At 36.9% G+C, this 15,112-nt stretch overlaps 2 protein-coding genes across 2 annotated transcripts; one reads left to right on the plus strand and one right to left on the minus strand.

Annotated features, from left to right (window-relative positions):
- The first annotated feature begins 5,283 nt into the window (after positions 1 to 5,283).
- LOC110868686 (putative nuclease HARBI1) lies at positions 5,284 to 6,295 on the plus strand. The gene is made up of 2 exons (XM_022117922.2): positions 5,284 to 5,622; positions 5,697 to 6,295. Exons 1-2 carry the CDS (start codon positions 5,295 to 5,297, stop codon positions 6,185 to 6,187), a joined length of 819 nt encoding a protein of 272 aa, XP_021973614.1. The 5' UTR covers positions 5,284 to 5,294; the 3' UTR covers positions 6,188 to 6,295.
- Positions 6,296 to 8,040: 1,745 nt separating this feature from the next.
- LOC110866980 (phosphate transporter PHO1 homolog 9) lies at positions 8,041 to 12,512 on the minus strand. The gene is made up of 12 exons (XM_035975044.1): positions 12,102 to 12,512; positions 11,766 to 11,892; positions 11,374 to 11,653; positions 11,220 to 11,268; positions 11,063 to 11,134; positions 10,865 to 10,994; positions 10,053 to 10,435; positions 9,475 to 9,624; positions 9,252 to 9,394; positions 8,539 to 8,866; positions 8,323 to 8,462; positions 8,041 to 8,247 (listed from the first exon to the last, which is right to left on the minus strand). The coding sequence occupies exons 1-12, from the start codon at positions 12,507 to 12,509 to the stop codon at positions 8,154 to 8,156; spliced, it is 2,304 nt and encodes a 767-aa protein (XP_035830937.1). The 5' UTR covers positions 12,510 to 12,512; the 3' UTR covers positions 8,041 to 8,153.
- Positions 12,513 to 15,112: the final 2,600 nt, after the last annotated feature.

Below are 15,112 nucleotides of genomic sequence, written 5' to 3' on the forward strand. Positions count from 1 at the left end.
AGAGCCAGGAAACTATCCTGAAGGAGCTTGTAACTGAAAAGCCAGGTGTCGATCCTAAAGCACGGAAGCTTGACGAAAAGGGGGAGCCTGATGAAGAAAAGAGTCTACCGAAAGGGGGAGCTGAAGCTGAAGACAGATCCACCGGGATTCTGTTCGAGAAAGAGGGAGTCTATGTTGCTAAAGACAAGTTAAACCTTCAAGAAGACTCAGAGAGAGAGAAAGACAAGTCGCTACGAGTTTGACTACGGATTGACTGCGGCAATATCCAAGGGGGAGTCTGTTGGTGCAGTAATGTCTATCGCCTACATCAATCTAAAACCGTAGCTGAAACTGAAGAAATCTAGGCTTATATTGTAATATTTTAATAGAAAATGCAAGGTGGCATTTCTGTAAATAAGGAAACCTTCCTTATCACCTTGGCCTATAAATAGAACCATTAGGGTTGTCATTTAGGACTTTTGCCACTTTTGCCATTTGCTACATTTGAGGAGATAGGAGCTAGAGAGAGAAAGTAGAGAGAGAAAGGCAAAAGGTGATTCGTGGTGCTTTGTACGATTTCATACATTTCTATAGAATCACAGATTGAGTACGTCTCGTGTGTTTAGTCACGTTCGTGTACGGATTCCGCACGTCACATGTTCGGTTCGCAATCGTTTCGGAGTCGATAACCGGTCCTAACAGCAGTGGGTAGAATGGGCGCGGAGGGAACGGGTAAGGTTTCATCAAAGTTTGAAAATACAAGAGTGGCTTCATCAACAGGTCTGACAGAAGTGCTAAATGGAAAGTTGTCCTCATCAAACTGAGCATGTCGTGTTACATAGATCCGATGAGTAAGAGGATCTAAGCACCGATAACCTTTATATTTTGCATCATACCCAATAAAGATACATTCGGCACTACGAGGGGATAATTTGTGCTTTGCATAATCCCTCAAGTATGGAAAAACACGACAACTAAAAATTCGAAGATTTGAGTAAGTGGGACAATGACCATATATGATTTCATATGGGGATTTAAAGTCGAGAACCGAGGATGGGAGGCGATTAATAATGAAAGTGGTAGAGGTAAAAGCGTCCGCCCACAAGGTGGCAGGTGCATGGGAATTAAAAAGCATAGCGAGGCCGATTTCCGTAATGTGTCTATGCTTTCGTTCAGCTCGCCTGTTTTGTTCAGGAGTGTGAGGGCAGGAGAGGCGATGAGGAATGCCTTGAGTTTGAAAAATTGTTGCACTCTATTGTTTGTAAACTCAGTGCTGCCATCACTTTGAAACACTTTAATTTTGCAAGACAATTGGTTTTGAACAAAGGGTGCAAAAATTAATAGTGCGTCATAAAATTCAGATTTGTGTTTAAGTGGATAAAACCACGTGAAACGAGAATGATCACCAATAAATATAGCATAAAAACGATAACCATTCGTAGAAGTAACAGGTGCAGGTCCCCACAAATCACAATGTATTAAATCTAAAACATGCAATGAACGTTTTGAGTTTAATACAAATGGCAAGCGATGAGACTTAGATAATTGGCACGGAGAACAAACATTTGGTTTAGGTAATAAAGAGGTAATAAACAAAAAACCATGTTTATGAAGTCTAGAAATAACATCAAAAGACACATGTCCAAGGCGATTGTGGCATTTTTCAAACGAAGGTTTGAGATGATGAGCCGAGTAGGAAGCAATAAATGCATGATTTCCTTCTCGAAGAACATAAAGGCCATTTTCACGGGTGCCCTTTGCCAGGATTTCCTTGGTTTTTCGATCCTGAATATGAAAGAAATCATTAGAGAAAAGGACGTCAATAGGAGAATCATGAGTAAGTTTACTAATGGATAAAAGACGTTTAGTGAGATGCGGTACGACAAGAACATTTTTTAAGTGAATGTTATTAGAAAGGGATTTTGTACCGACGTTCGTTACTGGTAAAGTGTGACCATTACCAAACCGAACAAACTCATTACTAGGAGGACTAGAAGTGTCATCAAGATCCTCAACAAAGAGAGTCATGTGTGCCGACACACCTGTATCACCAGTCCAATCAGGGTGGTCCTCATCAGTGACATGGAACTGTGCATGAAAAGCTTGTGCGAGATTCGCATCAATAGGAGCAGCCTGTTTTGCAAAACTGGCCAGATTGGGGCAAAGATTTGCATAGCGTCCATCAGTCCTGCAAAGTTGGCAATGAGGTGGTCGTCTGCCACGACCACGACCTGCACTACGACCACGACCATGACCACGGTTAGAATAAGAGGAAGTAGGGTTAGGACGAGATTGGTTACCAGTACGATGTGCCTGAGCCGTGAAGGCAATTGAAGGTTGCTGAGAGCCATGTAGGGACTGCATAAATATTTCTTGATTTTCGGTCTTGGCCAATAATTCACGGAAGGGGGTAGTACCAAGAGCACGATAAGTAGTAGAAAAGTGCTCATAGGAGGGGCCGAGACCACAAAGAAACCAATGGCACTTGTCAGTCTCAGCGACAGGGTGACCGATTGCGGCTAGTTGGTCACATATAGCTTTAAACTTGCGGCCAAAGTCAGCAACCGTGGACGAGCCTTTCTGGAGAAGACGAAGGTTGTCACGTAACGTGTGCATCCGGTCGGTAGATTTGTGACTATAGGCACTTTCCAAAGCAAGCCAGATTTGGCGTGCATTGGAGAGGCCTATAACCTCAGACATGGCTTCTTCGGATAGGGACGATTGCAAAAGAAGACAAACCGTCTGATCATCGGCTGTCCAGGAGGTATATTCAGGGTTTGGTGAAGGTTTATCATTGACGAGAACAGTTTCGGCAGGAGTTGAAAGCGTGCCATCTATATGGCCGATCAGTTGTTGCAGGTTGAGAACAAGGGTAACCTGTTGGGACCAAGCAAGGTAGTTGGAGGTTGTTAATTTATGTGGAATAAAGTGAAGAAGAGAGTGGAGTTGTGTGGTGAGGGAGGTCGAACTGGAAGAACTGGAAGAAGCCATGAGTGGCGGCGGCAAAAGGGGTAGGGCAGGAAAAAGCGACAGGGATTAAGAGAAGAAGGGAGAGGATCGCCTTTTGGCTGATACCATGTAAATAACTCAATCGCTTGATTTATTTCATTGATACAATCGAAATATATATACATGTACAGGAGGTTTGTAAACTAAAAAAGTAAATCACAAAATAATACAAATTATATGCATGATTGAGTAAATCAACTAATTGATTTACGTATAGCTGTTATGTGTCTTTTAGGAGGATAAGATATATGGGGTGTGTGTTTGTTTGAGCGGGAGAAAATAAAGACCATTGGATTAGTTTTTAATCAATGGTTAATAGCAAATCTTGAAGAAGCACACGGATAGAGCCTTTAGCAACGACGACAATAGCGGCGACAACGAGCAGTAGTGTGAATGGTGTGTGAATGCTTGTTGTCGCCCGCGTCTAGGTCGCCGCTATTGCTCATTGTCGCTCCTGTTGTCATCACCGCTAAAACTAAGATATCTTGTAGTGTGTGAATGCTCGTATGCTTTTAAATTGTTATTTGTAATTTTATTATATGATCTGATGAGCCTAAAAATTTTGAAATTGAGTTGATTGACATATTAACACCGAATATTAGCTAACTCAGTGAAAAGAGTTGCATGGTGTAATGGCGAATTTTAAATAGTTAAATTGGGGGCCGAAAATATTAGAAGCTAAAATTATACTTCTTACAAATAAAAAACCAAATAGTTATAAGAGTGAATTGCAAGGATTGTCCTTTATCTTTATACCCATTTGCAGGCGCTGTCCTTTATGTTTAAAATTGACGAGTTTTGTACTTTATGTTTTCAAATCATACACGTTTTGTCCTTTAGCCCTAACCCAGTTAGATTTTTCTGTTAAATCTGCTCATGTGCAATACACATGAGGGTAAAATTGTCTTTTCATCCTATCCTTTAAAAATAAATATAAAAGAAAAAAATATTATATATCTGAACAAAACCCTATCCCATTTCAAAACCTGATTTCTCTTCAACAACCTGCAATAATTCACATCCCCATTCCAATTATAGGACAAAAGCTGAAATGGTAAACAAGAAATGGCTTTATGAAGCTACTTTTAGACGGATTAAACACAGAATTTATGATATAATTTTAAGGCAAAAGCAAAAAGTTACTGCAAATCTTACCCAGGAATTTTAATAATTCTAGGTTATGGATTCATTTCAGCATCTTGTTTAAAGTCATAAGAAATATAGATTGGTTGTAGAACTATGTGGGTGTTTGGCATTCCTTATTTTCCCATGACTTTTAACTTATTGACTTTTATAAGTTAATAAGTTGGTTATATAGTGTTTGGCAAATAGAGAAGGCCTTTTAAAATGACTTTTGGTTTTCCCTTGAGAAGTAGCTTTTTGAGAAGTCACGGTTACTAACTTCTCAAGCCCTAAAAGTTCTTTTATGTACAAATTTCCCATTATGGCCCTTCACAACTACCTTCTGCCACAAACATTCATCCTCTCCAACTACCCAGTTACACCACAGGTTCATACATCTGTTCATCCGCAAATGGTAAAATTGAATGTCGATGGAATCTCTGTTCATCTGCGCCAACATCCTCCTTCGTTAATCTCGATTTATTCCAGCAATTACACCAGCAATTACACCAGGTTCATACAGCTGTTCATCCGCAAATGGTAAAATTGAATGTCGATGGAATTTCTGTTCATCTGCGCCAACATCCCCATTCGTCATTATCTTCAATTTCTTTAACTACATCATTAAATCTGTTCTCATTAAGCTTCAATTACTCCATTATCTACCACTCTTACATCTGCCCTATATCTACCAACAAACATCAAGCAATCGACACAGCAGCTTACCAGCGACATCAGGTCCTTCTTCTTCCACGGGGCGGCCCTTCTTCTTCCAGCGACTTCAGGTCCTTTTATTTGTCTTTCTTCGATTTGATCTGTTTGTTTTGAAGATTAGTAAGTGTTAATTAGTAGTTGCTGATGCAGATTTGATGTCTATTTTGATGTCTATTTTGTTTAATAGTCATGAAATTTGTTTAGCATGTATGTTTGTGTAGCATGTTTAATTATTATGTTCCATTATTTTGTTCCAGTAGTTGCTTAACCATCAAATGAAATTTGTTCCAGTAGTAAAATTTGTTCCGCAAATGGTAAAACTGAATGTCGATGGAATTCCTTTTATGCAATTACACCGCAAATGTCTATTTTGTTCCAGTAGTTGCTTAACCATCAAATGAAATTTGTTTAGTGCTAACATCATCAAGCCATCCGCAAATGTCTATTTTGTTCCAGCAATTACACCGCAAATGTCTATGAGTGCTAACATCATCAAGCCATCCGCAAACTATAACGATGAGGTGCCTGCTCATATATTAAATAATCCTCGGTATTATCCATTCAAGGATTGCATTGGCGCTATTGATGGAACACACGTGAGGGCATCGGTTCGATTGAAGGACCAAACGAAGTACATTGGTCGAAAGGGATATGCGACACAAAATATAATGGCCGTTTGTGATTTTAACATGTGCTTCACATTCGTTTGGGCTGGATGGGAGGGTAGTGCACATGACACCAGAATCTTCAATGAAGCCTTACGGAGGCCGGAGCTTCTATTTCCACATCCAACGGGTGGTTAGTATAAAACATTTTTTTTATGTTATTAATACTTGTTTGAAACGACTAACAAATGTTTGTTATATTTGTAGACAAATATTACGTTGTTGATGCCGGATACCCAAATACTAAAGGGTATCTTGCTCCATACAAAGGTCAAAACATTCGTTATCATATACCGGAATTTCAACGTGGACAGAGTAGTGCTATGCGTGCTCCTCGCGGACCAAAAGAGACATTTAACTATCACCACTCGTCATTGCGGAATATCATTGAACGAACCTTTGGAGTATGGAAAGCAAGGTGGGCATTATTGAGAGATATGCATGTTAATTACACATACGAGCACCAAGTGAGTATTGTGATAGCATCGATGGCGATCCATAACTTTGTCAAAAAGTGTGGTATGTTTGATGAAGCATTTAACACAGCCCAACAAGAATCTTACAATCCCCGTGGTACTAGTGATGAACTTCATGAAGAAGTTCCGTCTACAAATCGTACGGATGATGATGGTATGTTAATGGCAGCGATAAGAGATGCGATTGCTCAAGATGTAATGGAATCACGAAGAAGAACATAGTATGACATTAGTTTGTTATTCTTGTGCATTTTTTTTCGTGTTTTTTAGCAATCTGAATGTAATATTATTATGTTCTAATTAGGAAATTTTATACTATATGTAAACAAATTTTATCTTATATGTTTCATGAAGTTGTTTTTCAATATGCAAGAGAGAAAAAAAAATTAAATAAGCTAAACCAAACACATTTTAAAGGATGCCCTTTTTGGTCATTTTACATGAATATGAATAAGTTAAACCAAACACCTTTTAAAAAAACTACTTATTGACTTATTGGCTCATAAGCTAACCCAAACACTTTTTTAAAAAGTCCTTCTCAAAAAGTCATAAGTTAATAAGTCCTTCTCACAAAAAGTCCTTTTTAACTTAAATAAGCTAACCCAAACACCCCCTATGTAAAAAAAAATTTGAAATTTAGGAACTTAAGTTACATTGGAGTAAACAAGAACATTTGTGGCTGCACAGTGAAGAGTTGAGATCTACAGATCTGGTAAAAACGTGGAGATAAGGGTTGTTGCTTCATTTAAACAGGTATGGGAATATGGGAAAAAGGGTTGATGTCGGTATTGAGACTTACAAACCAAGAGGGTAATTCCGTCAAAAAACATGGTATTGGAAAAGGGTTGATGACAATTCAGCGATTAAACTCAGTTTCCACCTTCGACATCACAAAAATCACCTACTCAATGGAAAAAGAAGTCCAAAAAACAACAAACTATGACGGTTCATCTCTATCACGGCGATCTTTTCATACAAAAGTGATTTTTGATCAAATATGCAAATGTGCGGTTGCTTTTAGTGTGACTACTCACAATGATTTATTTGCAGAGGAGGTTGTGAAATTGCTCTGGTGGGAGGTAGAAGTGAAGGAGAGGAAAGTCAATATGCTATGCTTGTAGATGTTAGGCTTTGATGAATGGGGAAACTGTACCGTGGAGAATAGTTGAAATAGGGTGTGAATTGTTGAAGGTTGTTGAAGAAAATTAGGGTTTTGAAATGGGATTGATTTGGGGAAGAAGAGGGTTTTGTTATGATAATAATATATTTTTTTTATATGTAGGGCATGTTTGGGTAAGCTTTTTGAAATAACTTATTGACTTATTGGCTTTTTGAAAAGTCATAAGCTCTAAAATAATGTTTGGCAAAGAGGGTGTATGTGAGGGGGAAAAGCCAATAAGTCAATAAGTCACAAAATCCTGACTTTTCCAAGAAGCCAATAAGTCAATAAGTTGTTTCAATAAGCTTACCCAAACATGCCCGTATTTTTAAAGAATAGGGTGAAAAGACAATTTTACCCTCATGTGCATTGCACATGACCAGATTTGACAGAAAAATCTAACTGGGTTAGGGCTAAAGGACAAAACGTGTATAATTTGAAAACATAAAGTACAAAACTCGTCAGTTTTAAACATAAAGGACAGCGCCTGCAAATGGATATAAAGATAAAGGACAATCCTTGCAATTCACTCTAGTTATAATATTAGAAACTATACACTTGTAACACTTACCAGGATAAAATTAGGTAGTGTTCGTTTCAGATAATGGAATGAAATCTTAAGGGAATTTGAATGTTGATTTCACTCTTTTAACAAAAAAAAATATTTTGTTGGTTTCAAAAAAAAAAAAAAAGAATTGGAATTGAACAACATTATAAGAAAGGGAATCTATATTTTAATTCCAACCAAATTTCATTACATTTTGCAAAACAAACACACCTAAATTACAAATCAAATTTCAATTTCTGCACGAACTCCCATTCCATTACAATTCATGAAACGAACACTACCTTAGGGGGGCCGAGAGAGACCCCTTGTCGCCCCAATGAAGTTACGCCCATGCCAGAGTGTGTGATTTTTGCTTGTTTTATTTCCGAAAGTCGCCAGCCATTGTTGTTATTAACAAAGAACGAATAACTACATTTCAGAAACTGAGAGACATATCATCCAACCATGTGTTTCGAACCATATTATAGATGCTTGTTATCCTCGTAACTAAAAGGTAATGGCACAGACTTAAAAGCTCGATATTTTCCAACGTTATTCAGATGCTCATTCTCCAACCTGCATTTTTCATACCATTTTTTATCCTAAAGCAATGACCAGAAGAGTTAATTTTTCGTCGCTAAAAACACCAACCTGAAAAAGTTCCATATACCGCGTCGAATGATCTCCAAACTGGAGATCAAAGCGATTAACGCTGTTCGGTGGAGAAACGGAGCTTCATGAAAATCAAACACTGTTTGCCTCCAAGCTAGTCTTAGTATCACATTCACTAACTACAAAAAAAAACCGTAATTGTCAATTTAATATTTTTCAGTCACAAAGAGATTAAGTGTCACAAATGCTAACTACCATCGCTAAAAAGTAAATCCATCTGTGTGGTAAAAGAAGCTTGTCTCTTAACCACGGGTTTTCAGAATTTCTCCGTAAAAGTCCCCAGTCGCAAACTAAATCCCAATATGTGTTGTAAACTGTAGCGACGACCGAAGTGAATGCAGCGACTAATTTCAGTGTCAGTCCTTTCTTTTGAGCATAAAAAGTTCTCGCGATAACAGCTGCAATCGTTGATAAGTACTTGAGCCCGTTCACAGCTTGACTCGAATCTTCTCCATCAAGTAGACGTCGTAAGCACTGAAAGAATATTAAATGACGGTTTAGTTTAAATCTGTTGGAAATGTGACTGTCGGATTAGATTGCATTTATGTCTATATTTATCAATACTAGAAGCTTTTGCGATGGATTTGCGACTGCAACTACAATGACAAATTGCCCGTGGAAATCCAATTTTGTCACCAGTGGATATTTAAAGACCGACCAATTTGCAACCAAATTTTAGCGACCAATTTGCAACCGCTGTTTAACGACAGTGGTGTGACCACAGTCAAAAAGTTGCATTTTTTAGTTGATTTGCGACCGAGCGAGTCAGTCGCTAACTTTGGGACTGCTGTGACTTTGATCGCAAATGAGTCGTTAAATTTACAACCATTTTTCACTCATGAATACCCAATTTTGCAGTAGGATTTACCAAGTATTTTCCTCTTTTTCTAAGTTATACCTGCATACACCGAATATAATACGGGATAATAGCAATTGCTAATGAAATATTGTCGTATATGCTACTTCCTCGGCATTTGATAGAATCTCTCTTCTTATAGTTTCCCCAACCATAATAGCATATATAGAACTCCAAGTTCCTGAATAACTGAACCTATAAACATGAAAACAGAAATCAATATGTTTGCGACAAACATGGAGCCGTCACTAATTGTGTAATATCTTAAATCTCACCTGACTAGTTAGCTGATCAGCCAAGAAGAAATCAGGCAGGGTAACTTTATAAAGAGGAACACAAATACAATGCCATATACATGTAATTAGGAAGAAACGATTTGCACGATAGATGATGTCAAACGGACAGAACGCTATCAAAAGTACAAGCTGCAAAACAGAAGTTACAACTAATTAGATGAATTTCTCCGCAGAGCTGTTCAAAAAGCTCACAGCTCGAGGCTTGCTTGAAAAAAAAAACTCGGTCAAAATAGGTTGGTTTGTCTTGTTTACATTTAACATTTAAAGCTCAATCTTTAATGTATATCAATTGTAACCCAAATTATAATACATATAAATTATAAATCCTATAGTTTACAAATTTTGTATGTTAAAAAAATTAGTTTATATCAACACAATACAAAATTTTAGTATTAGAAAAAACGAGTCTGCTCGAAGAGTTACAAACTCGCTCAAACATTTGACGAGCTAAGCTTGAGCAGCCCGTGAAGATAAACGAGCTGGGCCAGCTCAGCTCGGTTTTTAAACGAGCCGAGTCCTAAGAAGTGCAAGACGCGAAAAGATCAATAATTGCTTACAATGACCAACCCAAGAGGAACTAGTTCCGTTAGAGTTCTGTAGCTTTTAACATGATCATCTATGTCCATTTCAAGATTTGAAAGAACGGCTGCAAGAGTGAGTACTGATAGACCAGAACTGACTAGTAGTATTTCACGATAACCTAGTTCGGTATTGGGTTTGAACCCAAATATAAAGGCGTAGTTGACGCGATAACGCTTCCAAAAGTATATGTTTCCCGCGTACATTAGAAAATGTAAGACGAGGTATCCAAACACGCTGTATAATGGAAACACGTTAGTCATGTATTGATCTCGACCTTCAGTACTCTTGAGAAGTTTTCTAACATGTATCAATAGGATTATTGCCATGACGAGTGCTAATGATAATCCAACGAAACAACCTGCAACGAGATAGCAACGAACATAGTGTCAGATAAATAACTATTAGCTATCGATGCAATTTAGCGACACTGGAAGCAGCACACAATTTCAAAACAGAAGGGATCATTGATCTCGACATCATGGCTGTTACTGATTAGTGACAGTTATAGTATAACAAGATTGCGACACTTTTTTGCAATGTGTGAACACATTTGGCACAACAAGAACATTTATCTATACATACAAAGTATCACTAGATCCAGAATTAAAAACTTCACCCACACTCAATAAAAAGAATGTTTTACTACTATAAAAACAGTGTCATTAATATCAGATAGCGACACTTTTCAAAGAAATGTTGATTGTCACTAAGCACGTGTTGATTTTTGGCATCATAAATACATGGTGACCATTTTTAAATCAGGGAAATGCTATTGTCCACAACATACCAATGAAAAATGTAACTCTATGCCTGTCTGTTTTAGCCTTCTGTCGCAAAATTTTCATTCCTAGACCGCGATTCCCATTACAGAAGTGTTCAATGAAAACAGCTTCAACGCTCTCCTCAAGCTTAGCGACCTGCGGCAACCCCAAAAAATGACTTATTTGATTTTAGAAACACATAATAAGCTAAACATTATAGATACCTCCTCAGATTGGTTCAAGTAAGATTTCTCAACCATCTCTAAGTAAGCTTTTGATGCATTTCTAGACGTACTCTGTACCGACAGATTAGAAGTGTCAGTAATCTAACACTAATATGATACTATCAGAATTAACTTTCTAAAATCAAGAATACTAGACCTTATCATACTTCTTCATAATCTTGGAGAAAGCCAGTTGATTTAAGAATCTGTAAAAAGAAACAATCAAAAACAAAAATATTGATAGAAAACTGTCACTACAATAATGTTGGAAAACCGTCACTAAAACAGCATAATAGTCAGTAAATACATACGAATAGCTTTTCAGATGGTGAAGCTTTTGGTGGAACTCAATAAAAGCCTGCTTCAGCTTCCTTTCTGCCTCTCGCATTTCCTTTTTTCTGAACGATAAGCCTAATTTTGAACTACTGAAAGCGGTTTTCAGTGACGACACAGGGGTTTCTGGCATAACGTTGATCTTTACATGATTTAACATGTCCGTAGAAACCATTTCTTGTTCCTTAACTAGGCCGTCACTTCCCGTTCTCTGTTTATCTTTTCCTTCTCCGCGCGTCTTACTTTCTTGAATCACATCTAATGTATTAAAATTATAAACATTAGTCACTAAACATTAAAACAAAATGTCAGCCAAGATAAATGTTAGTCACTAAAATCATAAATTGTGTCACCATTGTGTCACTAATACCTGTGAACCGAGAGGAAAATATACGCGACGAACCACAGTAATCTGGATCTTCGGCTTTGATTCGAAGAGCGATGAGAGTGTTTGTTTGTTTACTCAACTCTTCCGCTTCATTCACTATCTCACCTACCTTTACACACAAACAAACATAATCCACTAAAATCTCACTTATAAAGTAGGGTCTTGGAGGGTTGGACGAAGTCAAACCTAACCTTTACCCCAGCAAATGGAGAGGCTGCTTCCGATGACCCCCGGCCCACATATTTTTTTATAGTATTAAAAACAAAAACACTAATAATAGTAGTAAACTACAGATAACAGTAGTCCCATCTCAACTACCTTTGTTTTGTAGAAACTGATCACTTTATTCAACTCCTCATCAAGTCGTTTGAAGAACGCGAGCTCGGACTCACCCGCGTCCTCAGATGACCGGAGGAAAACCGTCTGGTGGTTCTCCTCCGACAGCTGCATTGCGCTCACTAGAATCACTTCATCCTCTTTATCATTGTTAACTGAATGGCGGTTCGATAGTCCACCAAATGCTCGGTTAAGAGACACCTTTCGTTTCCTAGAAGACCGTTTTGATGGTAGCGGTAGATTTGCCTGATAAGACATTGTTGATTCGTGTTGCTGAAGTCGCCAAAAAATCAAGATTTCTTTGATGAGAATTTTGAGGTGATTATAGTTCATGTATGCTGCTTGCCATTCTGGCACCATTTGTGAAGCAAATTCTTTACCGAACTTCATTGTTGTGTTTTTTTCACTAGTAAAGATTAATGTGAAGACTAAGGAGCCCTTATATATTTATTATATATACATGCATGAACCATTGATGCATGCTTAATTTCTTGAAATAAAAATATGTTAATTAGGGTAGAACATAAAGACAAAATTTAAGATCTTGCTTGATGAAACCGCCAGATTCGGATCTGCCAAAGGATAGAATCCATCAAACAAGGCGTGCTACTTTTGGACATTATCCAATAAATTGTCATTTTATGATAAAAATGGCTTAACAATATATGTTATTGCTCGTTGGGTGTTATTAAGAATACATATATATATAGAGAGAGAGGGGCCGGTTATTGTACAATACCCCTTATCCTACAAATTGTACGGGATGACCCCAGCCATTAGATCTTCTGTCTATCAAACCCGGACATGTTCATAAAGTCGCATAGGACTCACAAACTTGGACTCACAAAAATGGTTGTTCGTATGTTATATCCAAAATCGCATCTCAGACACTAATCGCATGTTAAGGGACTCTCAAAATGGTTGTTTGTTCGCATGTTATACAACCAAATGGTGATAAACTCTTGACATTTTCATAAATCGCATGGGACATTTTCTTAAAATCGCATGGGACATTTTCATAAAATCGCATGTGAAATTGGTTTATAAACTTGGACATTTTCATAAATCGCATGGGACTCACAAACTCGGACTCTCAAAATGATTGTTCGCATGTTATATCTCCAAATCGCATGGTGATAAACTCGGACTCACAAACTCGGACGCTAATCGCCTACGCATCATACGTTAAGGGATATTGTACAATACACTTTCTCTCTCTCTATATATATATATGTATATATTACTTACAAGCCGTTTATTACAAGATTATGTTTTGGCATTTGTCAAGTAGCTTTTAAGTTTATGTTGATTTGATATTTAAGTATCACCTACAACCTATCACCAATGGACGAGATCCTTGGTATCCCACTAAAAACCAAAAAGGAATAGATGATATGATGAACCCAGTCTTAAAATGTAAGCTGAAAAAAATAATAATAGTTTGGTATCCATTCCAAACCTGGCCAAATCAATCCAATGTATATACACTAATTCGAACATTTTCAAATCAACCCAATACACTTTTAATTCGGAAATAAGCCGATCAAATTACAATTAGTTGCTAACTATATAACAAACTACAGTACATTAAATTATAGACTACATACAATTCCAAAATCTATTTATAAAGCTAAACTGATGGAATAACTAACTCTTTAAAATAATTCGGTATCAACGTCTTCAACAAGATATGTATATCATTATCCATAGCCTCTCTCGTGTCGTTCCACATCTAAAAATAGGTAAATAGAAAAAGTTGTTACAAATAACATCAATGAAATTTCGCTATTGTGACAAAAGCGGCTACATATATTGTGACAAAGAACCTACAAAGGATCAATAATTGTGCACACAGAATAACAATTTTAGGAAACAAGAGTTATTACATAGCATTTAAGTGTATTGCAATCTGCCAACACTCATGGTTGTTGGCTAGGATATTTGATAGACCTTATGAATTACTAAACAGAAAAAAATGTCATCTATGAGTTAGTGTTCTGTCAGGTTCTAACAAACATAAGCATCATATATATATCCAAATTTTAAATCCTTAAAATCTTCAATACCACCAAGAAAACAAGAAGCAACTTCACAATGCAAGGTATGATAATCATTAACAAGAACCACATCATAAAAATGGCAGCATTTCGGGTTAAAGTTTCCTACTTGCACATTGAGACACAGAGGGGCACACTAACTTGGTCTAGAAGGCTTCTTTATTTTTTCTTTGTTGCCACGTCTTTTCGACACATGACAAATCGCAAAAACATTCATCAAACCATATGCACAATCAAACACTCAACTACTCAAGCTTTGCAAATTTCAAAAATTTAAGATCAAGGAAAGGCGGAAAGCAACTCATACAATAACATTTCAAGCTAGCCTACTCTTAAAACCATCTTCCACCATCAAATAATAATACATAATCAAACAATTCATTCATATTTTCAAAACCTCAATTACCTAGCAAATGGTGCTGAATAAACACAATCAACAACAACGAAAATGGAAGAATCTGCTCAAACCACCTCGAAACCTGCTGCATATCATACGGCTGCCACGATGACGAATCACATAAATAACAACTCATCAGCCTCAGAAATCACACCTGAAGAGTTATAACTCAAGTGTTCGAAAATCAATCAAATTAAATAGGAAAAATTACACGTTACACGTTTTAAAAAATTGACTTTGTAAACTTCACTTATATATTAGATTCATCGTTTATTTAGTAATGATTCAAAAGATCTAAATTTTATAACTTTTAACACTGATAATTACTCTTTTAAAATTGTAATACTTTACGATATGATTAATTGTACGTAACTCTAAATCTTATTCACATCAATTATTAGTTCGCAAATCTTAATAAATATTTATATAATGTAGTTATAACCTACAAAATTGTTAAATAGGTATGAATGTTTTAACAATGTAAACTTTTAAATTCGGTTCCTAAATTTATTGAACTTTCCTTTTACATGCTTATTTTA

This window comes from Helianthus annuus, chromosome 7 (assembly GCF_002127325.2).
Source record: "Helianthus annuus cultivar XRQ/B chromosome 7, HanXRQr2.0-SUNRISE, whole genome shotgun sequence".
Classification (NCBI taxonomy): Eukaryota; Viridiplantae; Streptophyta; class Magnoliopsida; order Asterales; family Asteraceae; genus Helianthus; species Helianthus annuus.